This window comes from Hevea brasiliensis, chromosome 11, assembly GCF_030052815.1.
Source record: "Hevea brasiliensis isolate MT/VB/25A 57/8 chromosome 11, ASM3005281v1, whole genome shotgun sequence".
NCBI classification, from domain to species: domain Eukaryota; kingdom Viridiplantae; phylum Streptophyta; class Magnoliopsida; order Malpighiales; family Euphorbiaceae; genus Hevea; species Hevea brasiliensis.
The window spans coordinates 22,985,180-22,994,518 of record NC_079503.1 but is presented as its reverse complement, the minus strand read 5'-3'; the positions used below and the strand labels follow the sequence as shown (position 1 = coordinate 22,994,518).

General features: G+C 34.6%; 1 protein-coding gene across 2 annotated transcripts; it reads left to right on the top strand.

Moving 5' to 3' along the window:
* Positions 1-821: 821 nt before the first annotated feature.
* On the top strand, positions 822-7,637 carry LOC110669033 (DNA replication licensing factor MCM6). 2 transcript variants are annotated; one of them, XM_021830482.2, is made up of 19 exons: positions 822-1,028; positions 1,123-1,281; positions 1,365-1,490; positions 1,752-1,914; positions 2,010-2,203; positions 2,325-2,520; positions 2,622-2,699; positions 2,940-3,169; positions 3,261-3,375; positions 4,632-4,706; positions 4,782-4,922; positions 5,084-5,287; positions 5,449-5,610; positions 5,697-5,752; positions 5,856-6,001; positions 6,079-6,198; positions 6,464-6,594; positions 6,698-6,851; positions 7,309-7,637. In XM_021830482.2, the coding sequence occupies exons 1-18, from the start codon at positions 952-954 to the stop codon at positions 6,833-6,835; spliced, it is 2,511 nt and encodes an 836-aa protein (XP_021686174.1). In that variant the 5' UTR covers positions 822-951; the 3' UTR covers positions 6,836-6,851; positions 7,309-7,637. The 2 variants fall into 2 exon arrangements, with proteins under 2 accessions (XP_021686174.1, XP_021686173.1); XM_021830481.2 differs by lacking the exon at positions 7,309-7,637 and having other exon boundaries at positions 6,698-7,179.
* The last annotated feature ends 1,702 nt before the right edge of the window (positions 7,638-9,339 follow it).

Here is a 9,339-nt window from a genome sequence, read left to right as displayed (position 1 = left end):
ACTCCAACTGTAAGTAATTCTAATCAATGGGATTCAAACTTAAAATGGAGTATATTAAAAGTTGAATTCTTACTGTTAATCCCATTTTTATAGATGAGTAAAAATATTTCAATATCTCTTAAGATATATTTTATTATTATTATTATTATTATTATTATTAATGTTTTTATTCCTAAAAATTTTTACTATTATCAATACTCTAATACCTTACTATTATTAAATTAACAAAAATAAATCGAGAGATAGAAAATGTATGACAAAATCATAAGGAAAGAATATTTTTATATATTTTTTAAAATATGTAAGTGAATGAAAGAAAAAAAGAAAGAGGAAAACTCTAAATCTTTTGTCTATGTCCAAATAAACTCATTTTAAAATTTTTATCTCATTAACTCACAATTTTATATTTAAGTTCAATCTGTCTTAATTTTTTGTCAAAAAATTAAAATAAAAAATTTTTCTATCTTTTTAATAATAAAATCTTAATATATTTTATTCAAAAATTATTATAATATAAAAATATAAAAATTAATTAGAAAAACTTTTTTCTTTTTTTTTTGGCAAAACTTGAGTCTATTTATATTTAAACAGAAAATTGTGAACTAAATGGAACAGAACTTATAAATGCATTCAGAGGCAAATTTAAGTTTTCTTCCAAAAGAAACTGCCCTTTTACTTTTATCGTATTTTCATTTTATTCGGCGAATCCAATGAGGAGTAATGCAACTGATTTTCGAGTATAAAGCCCAAAACAAGCCCAGCCCCTTAAGAAAAAGCCCGTACTCCGTTGTTCACCACTTTGGCGGGAAACCGTTGCTCATTTTCCCGCCAGAAAAGATGCCAAAATGGCAAGGCTGGTCCATCTTCTTCTTCCTCTCCATCAAAACACTCAATTAGGTTTCCATTACCTTCAGAACTTTACTGATTTTTTGTCAAGAAAACGAAATCGAAATGGATGCGTCTGGTGGATTCTTCGTTGACGTGAAGGCTGTTCGAGTGGAGAGCATTTTCCTCGACTTTCTCAAAAGGTCCTTCTCCGTTTATCTCTTTCGATTTTTATGTTTTTGGATCTGTAAATTAATGGTCGTGATATGATTTGCTTTGATTTAATATTTGGATCAGCTTTAGATTGGATGGGCATAATAATGTGGGAGAAGCCTACTATGAGGCTGAAATTGAAGCCATGAGAGCTAACGAATCAACTACCATGTTCATCGATTTCTCTCACGTTATGCGTTTCAATGATCTTCTCCAGAAAGCCATCGCTGATGAGTACTTGAGGTAAATTTTCTCTTTTTTTCACCCCAAATTTTGTCTATTCAAAAACCCTAATTTCCCAATTGGTTTATCTTTTTGCATGTTAGAGTCGAGCCCTACTTGAAGAACGCGTGCAAGAGGTTTGTGATGGAGCTGAAGCCTACATTCATATCTGATGATAACCCTAACAAGGATATCAATGTGGCCTTCTTCAATATCCCTTTCTCTAAGCGGTATTCTAGCTAGACCACACTCTACGGCAATCTGCTTTTTATTTTTGCAAATTCGTCATTTTTAGCTTATGAAGATTTAGCTCTTAAAGATTGTACTTGACCTTCAATTTCCTCTTTATGCTTAAAATTCTTCAGTGATAGTTAGTGCTAGTCGAGTAATGAATTAGACTTCTTGGCACCCGAGCATAAGTTGAGATTTTGATTCAACTTTTAGAAAATTGTTGTCAGTCCTTCACGCATACTGGATATCACCATTTGCAGGTTAAGAGAGCTAACTACTGCAGAAATTGGCAAACTGGTATCAGTGAGTGGAGTTGTTACCCGCACGAGTGAGGTGAGGCCTGAGCTTCTGCAAGGAACTTTTAGGTGCTTAGAATGTGGTGGCGTCATTAAGAATGTTGAACAGCAGTTCAAATACACTGAGGTTGGTTTCCAAATTAACGTTATCTGACATCTTCAATCTTCTAATTTTTCTTCATGCCTCATCTTATATGTGCCACTGCAATTTTGAGTTTGCAGCCCACTATCTGTGTGAATGCGACATGCAATAACAGAACAAAATGGGCATTACTCAGACAAGAGAGCAAATTTGCTGATTGGCAGAGGGTTAGAATGCAGGAAACTTCCAAAGAGATTCCTGCTGGCTCTCTTCCCAGATCTTTGGATGTTATTCTTCGCCATGATATTGTTGAACAGGCCAGAGCTGGTGACACGTAAGATAATATCTTCTCCCTTGATCCACTTTGATTGAGTCAATCATTATCAGTCATTTATTTCCATCTTGAGTGATAAATTGGATTTGGCTTATATACTTTCAATTTCTGTGTTCTTCAGGGTCATTTTCACAGGTACTGTGGTTGTAATACCAGACATATTAGCACTAGCATCCCCGGGAGAGAGAGCAGAATGCCGGCGAGAAGCTCCTCAGCGCAAGAACTCTGCTGTTGGACAAGAAGGTGTGAGAGGTCTGCGGGCCTTGGGAGTGAGAGACCTCTCCTATAGACTAGCATTTATTGCCAATTCAGTGCAGGTTGGTCCATGGCTGGCCTATTATAGGGCATATGCAATGTTGCTGCCAGAATGATGTGACTTCCACGATTACCTGCATTTTACATATGCTTCTTTGTTTAGGTTTGTGATGGTAGAAGGGATACCGACGTCAGGAATCGAAAAAAGGATGTTGATGAAGATGACAACCAGCAGTTCAGTGTAAGTAAATTATGTCCTGTTCTGTTATTTTCAGTAATATTATCTGTGTGCATTATAGATAATTATCAACTTATATCATGTTTGGTTCTTTTTAGAATATTCATTGATTATTGACTTCATGGATAAGATTATAATTTAGGAATATTGTTTTAAAGGCACTGGTTGAGTAGTTTGTCATATGTTCTTATGTGGGGGGAAATCCATAATTCCTCCGGAAAATGTGTCCTCGTTTAACTGCAGGCAGAGGAGCTAGATGAAATTCAGAGAATGAGAAACACTCCCGATTTCTTCAACAAGCTGGTTGATAGTATTACTCCAACTGTGTTTGGTCACCAAGATATCAAGCGAGCAATCCTTCTTATGCTTTTGGGTGGTGTCCACAAGTTCACTCATGAGGGCATTAATCTTAGAGGGGACATCAACGTCTGTATAGTTGGAGATCCCAGCTGTGCAAAGTCTCAGTTTCTCAAGTATGTTGCACATAATTTTTTTAATCAATATTTTTCAATTTTAGTTTATGCATGAGAATTCACCTGTTTATCTTGCTGCATCCATTCACAGGTATACTTCAGGTATAGTACCTAGATCTGTCTATACATCTGGCAAGTCCTCATCTGCTGCTGGCTTGACTGCAACAGTTGCCAAAGAACCAGAAACTGGGGAATTTTGTATTGAGGTATCATTCAGTTTATGTTGCTTTTTTGTACACTGAGAATCATTGAAAATTACTTAATCTCACTGTCTATGCCCTGTGGCATCCTCTGGACAGCAGATATCACTGTCTTATTTTTTTTGAAGAAACTTAGTTGTTACTTGTGTTGTGGCACCCTGGCTTCAGCTGTTTATTAAAGCAGCTAGAATAGATTCATAGAAACATAATATCAAGCATCACACTGAAGTATGATTTGCAATATGCTGCCTAAGATTAGTTACTAGGTATGTTATCAGTAGGGAATTGTGAATGACGTGGGTATGCTGTTTCATAATTTATCATAAAGAAACAAACAAATAAATAAATTTCAAGCTTTGTTATATTATTACCCATCACAGGTAGCATTGGAAATTGAGTCCTAGAAGATTATTTTGAAGAATTTAGGCAAGGCATTCTTTTTGGATTTCCATGGAAGGGAATAGGTCAACTATGTTCGCCTGATGAGGAAGGGAAGAGTTAGTGAATTGCATGGAAGAAAAAGCAGGCAATTCTAATGAGTTCATCTGCACAATGTAGGTGATAAATGCAAGTAGAATAATTAGTCTCTTGGTGATAAACATGAGGGAACTTCAACAATCATCATAAATGATGAATGATATAGGGGTAAGTGTTGGAGGATAGATGTAAGGAAGGCAAGTTTCCTTCCCATTTCAAGCAGCAAATAGGGAGTGATTGTGTTAGGACTTAGAAGCGTGGGAATGTGGGCAGATGTCAATGGTATGCTAATGTCTCAAGGACATATTTTTGCAATTCAGCCCATTAGTAAAGGTGAAGGGATGCAAGTTTCCTATTGTGGGCCCCACTTTGAGTTCATAGGCCAATATCCCCTAATCATTCCCTAAACCAAAGATCAATGTATAGATATTGCCTCTACTCCATAACTAGTCATCATGAATATGAATAAACATCATTATCCAATTTAATAAATAATATATAAGCTTTTAATATATTTAAAAAGAACATGAAGCACACACGTCCATGAAGACGAAATTCATTAGCTGTTTAAAGTATTGAAATATCCAATTTCAATTTGAAGGCAATAGTTGTATATTTAAACCAAATTCAAGAACCTTACATGAAAGTGATAAAACTTGACCAGAATATGAAAACCAAGTATGCTTTCCATTTATCTCTTGGGTTCCTCTTTTTTATCCAGCCTGCATTATAGTATTCCCTGCCCTCATTTTCTATAATATAACTTTTTCTGTTTTTTTTTGCAGGCTGGTGCACTGATGCTTGCTGACAATGGCATTTGTTGCATTGACGAATTTGACAAGATGGACATCAAAGACCAGGTAATGTTCTTATATTGGGCCTTAACTTGGCACTTGCCTTAGTGATTTCTGATATCAATATTAATCAATGTGAAGGTTGCAATTCATGAAGCCATGGAACAGCAGACAATAAGCATCACGAAAGCAGGGATACAAGCAACACTTAATGCTCGAACATCAATCTTAGCTGCAGCCAACCCTGCAGGAGGACGATATGATAAGTCTAAACCACTTAAGGTGAAAATTTTGTTGCTCCTGATCCAAAGCCTTGAGATTGGTTAACCAATAACTTGCCTTTTGTTGTCACTATGGTGGTTCTTATTTCATTATAAACTTCAAGTTTTTTCTGTTTATATTTTCCTTGGGCTAACCACTTTGATATGGTTTTTTTCCTCTAGTATAATGTGGCACTTCCTCCAGCAATTCTTTCAAGGTTTGATCTAGTATATGTGATGATTGATGATCCAGATGATCAAGTTGATTACCACATTGCACATCACATTGTAAGAGTTCATCAAAAACATGAAGAAGCACTTGCGCCTGCATTCACAACTGCTCAGCTAAAGCGTTACATAGCATATGCAAAAACTTTTAAACCAAAGGTTTGCTTCTCAATCTCTTCAAGATAAATTTGTATTTTAAGCAGGAAATACTCTTTCCCCATACCTGGTCCTTTTTCTGACCCAAAAAAAAAAGAAAGAAATAGAGCACACTCGATGCACAAGGCTTCTCACTTACCTTGTGTCATTTAATATCATTGCAGCTTAATTCTGAAGCTAGAAAACTGTTAGTGGACTCATATGTTGCCCTACGGAAAGGTGATACAACTCCTGGTAGTAGAGTTGCTTATCGCATGACAGTTAGACAGCTGGAGGCATTGATTAGGTTGTCTGAAGCCATTGCTCGAAGTCATTTGGAAAATCAGGTGTTTTAACTGGTTGACTTTTATAACTGTGTCCTCAGATTGTTACTCATATTCACCCAACACTTAACAGAAGAACTTAACCACAGGTGCAACCACGCCATGTTCGTTTAGCTGTGAGATTGCTGAAAACATCCATTATAAGGCAAGCAAATTCCATCCATCTAAATATTTGTGTTTAAAAGTGCATGTATATTCGGATCAGTATAGCTTGAATGGTTCTAATGTGATTTTCTTTTGCCATGCAGTGTGGAGTCCAGTGAGATTGATCTATCTGAATTTCAAGAAGGAAATCGTGATGATAATGATGGTGGTGATGATGGAAACGATGGTACTGGTCAAGGTGATGCTCTACCAAATAATGCTGATTCTGTTCCAGTTTCTGGAAATACAGGTAGGATTCTTATAAATTATTTTATTTCTCCTTTGCTTCTTTTAGCATTTTTCACTTACAGGGAGGTGATTTTACAGGAGTGGGTTCAGCAAGCCAACAAGGAAAAAAACTTGTGATCAGCGAAGAATACTTTCAGAGGGTTACGCAAGCCCTGGTCATGCGCCTTAGACAGCATGAGGAAGCTGTAATGCGAGATGGTACATAAAAGGAATCCTTTGTTATTATTTTGGATTATGTGTATAATTTATTTTAGGTGCTCCTAATCACTACTAGTAAGGTTTAAATGTGTATTTGCAATGCCAACATTGTTACAGATTTATAACCTGTACGAGTAAAGCAATATTCTTTTCAGAGTGTGGAAACACTTGGCTAGAAATACTACAAAAGTTGTTACATGTAATCCATGATTTATATCACAAATTGTTGTCTTGAAGCATTTCTTGGAAATTTTGTTATTTTCAGGGACTGGGCTGGCTGGAATGAGGCAGGGGGAGCTGATCAGATGGTATGTGGAACAGCAGAATCAGAAAAACAGCTACAGTTCTGTAGAGGAAGCAAAGAATGAAGCCACTAAAATCAAAGCTATTTTAGAGGTAAAAATAGAATATTTTAGTTCCTGTCAAGAGTTTCAAATGCTATATTTCAGCAAGGATACCGGCTGGAACCATTGGGATAAAACAAGTGCTTCTATTGCAGAGTTTGATAAGGAGGGAAGGCTTCTTGATAGTTGTAGATGATGGCAGGCAGACAGAAGCAGTTGGGGAAGGTGCAAGGCAGGCATTATCTAGAGACGACAGGATATTAGCGGTGGCTCCAAATTATGTTGTAGAATGATGTGATCCATTTACAGGTTAGTAAACACAAGGCTCACCCATCGATGATCCTGAGTCACACTGATCTCGTACCGTTCTGGTACACATGATGTGCTGTAAGGTTATGGTGTGTTTGTAGTTAATGTTATAGCTTAGTTTCATACATGATATCAACCTTACTTATTATTAAAAATTACAATTTTAGGGTAGAAATTTTAGATGCTAGCTGGTCTTTTCAGTGACATGGATTCGCTTGAACATTCGCTGTCTTTCTACTTGCTGTTTGTATACGTGAATATTATGCTGACCAATAGGGGTAAAAATCTCTTAAGACAGTATGTTCAATTAGCATTTAAAGTTGTAGAATGGTGTTTAAAAGCTGTCTTGCACCGGAAAATGAAGTCACCTACCAACCCTCAGTTTGCTATCTAGAGCTGAACTGGCATTGCTTCCAAGTTTATCGATGGCATTTCTTATGTGGCACAATTATTACAGGTTAGGATTTTTCCGCTGTATGCAAAGTAAGGCCCACAGAGAGTCGGTGGCAACATGCCTGTCACCGGATTAGGTGCAGCTGCTTGTATATTTTCCATTTTCCTACTGCTTCCTCTACCATTTTTATTGATATTATAACCTACATCCTGGAGTGCTCCACAATGTTCACTACAGAGTTCGATGAAAAAACTATGTTTTTTTTTTCTCTTTTTAAATTACCATTTAGGGATAACTGTTGGGATACAGGTTAGACAAACAATTGTAGATGCTAATTCAAGTTATTGTAACCCACTAACCTACTGAAAATAAAACTATTACTCTATCATAAACAGTGTCTTTTTTTGAATAACAGTTCAAATTAGGTCAAAATGGTCTTACATAATGAATATTGTATGAAAGTGAATGTAGTATAATTAAAGTATAACATATTTATAAAATGAGTAGATGAATGTTTGGTAACATAATAATAACACTAAGAATAATCACATTCGCTAACAAATGTATGCAATACATTAGGGATAAAATGAGAGGCCAGATTAAGATGGTTTGACCCTATCTGACAAAGAGCATTGAAATTAAAGCTTTATTATAATTATTTATTATTATGAAATTTTGATTTGTAATTATGAAATTTCGGATTAGAGTTTTAATTGTAGGTAAGTTGATGTAGTCATCTTAAAAATGAACATTCGAGAAACATAATACAAATGATGATTATGAGAAAATTTGAGGGTGATTTTTTTTTTTCTTTAATGGTTTATGTATAGGTGTAAGAACAATGGTTAAGATAATATCTCTTGGAAATCATTTACTAGTCTAGTGGATGTGGGGACTGAAGCACAAAATTCATAGCCACACCCAATGAGACGAGGAGCATGCACGTGTGTATTGTTTTTCAATACTCAAGCTCACTTCATAAGCTTATATCAATTTTAGAAACTGTGCTTTATAAAAGATAAGCATTTAGATAAAGACTGCCTTTTAAGTGACAAAGGATAAAAAGGTTATTGTCATGTGTGTATATATATATATATGTGAATAAAATAAGCGTACTCGTATATTTATATCATAAATATATGACCAACCAGACTTGAGATAAAATTTTCCCAGTATATACCATGACTTCAATTTAATCCATGGGACCATGCTTTGGCCACGAGGGGCCTGCATGGCTGGTTGGGGTGATTTATTTTCCAATCCTTCGCATTTGTTTATGGCATTTTAGATACTGGTCAAAATAAAATTTTCATGAAGTACAATTCTTCTCTTGTTTTTATTTATTCATGAAATTGCCCAAATTTATGAACTAACTATTTTAAGGATTTTATTAGTTTTTTAATTCTATGAATTTGTAGAATCTCCCTTGGTATGCATGTCAAATTCATATGATTGAATGGTATTTTTTTTTTTGAATATTGAAATGAAAAAAAAAAAAATTTCTCCCCAGTTTTCTTTTTTTTAATTTTCTAAATTTATCACTTTTGTGAAAATTTGATATATAACAGCACCGACTCACAATTTCACCAAAAGAATCTGACAAATAAACATACTAATTATTGTGTTTTGAGAAATATTCAAAAGGGAGTAGTAAGAGCTCAATTACTGATGCCATAAACACTAGAAAATTTAAAAAATAATTTTAAAAAAATATATTTCTTAAAATAAATGAAGTCTTAATCTATTATAAAATGTAAAAAATAATGTATCTAATCTATTATTCATCAATGAATATGGAAAGTCAGATCTTATTTATTATGAAAATAAAATTGAAAGGTTAACAAACAAAAATAAAACCATGAAGGTGTGATGGGTTAAGATATTTATAAAACAAGAATGTGATAGAATTAATTTAAAAACAAATTTATACAATAAGCTTTAATTGATAAAAAAAAAAAAAACTGTATTATTTTTTATATTGCAATGAGGGATAGCACTACCCACCTTTGCTTCATGGCCATAGCCAGCATAAAATTCAAGAAACGTCCCCATTTTTTAAAAAATTCTTTTCAATGTAATTGGTGAATATATCAA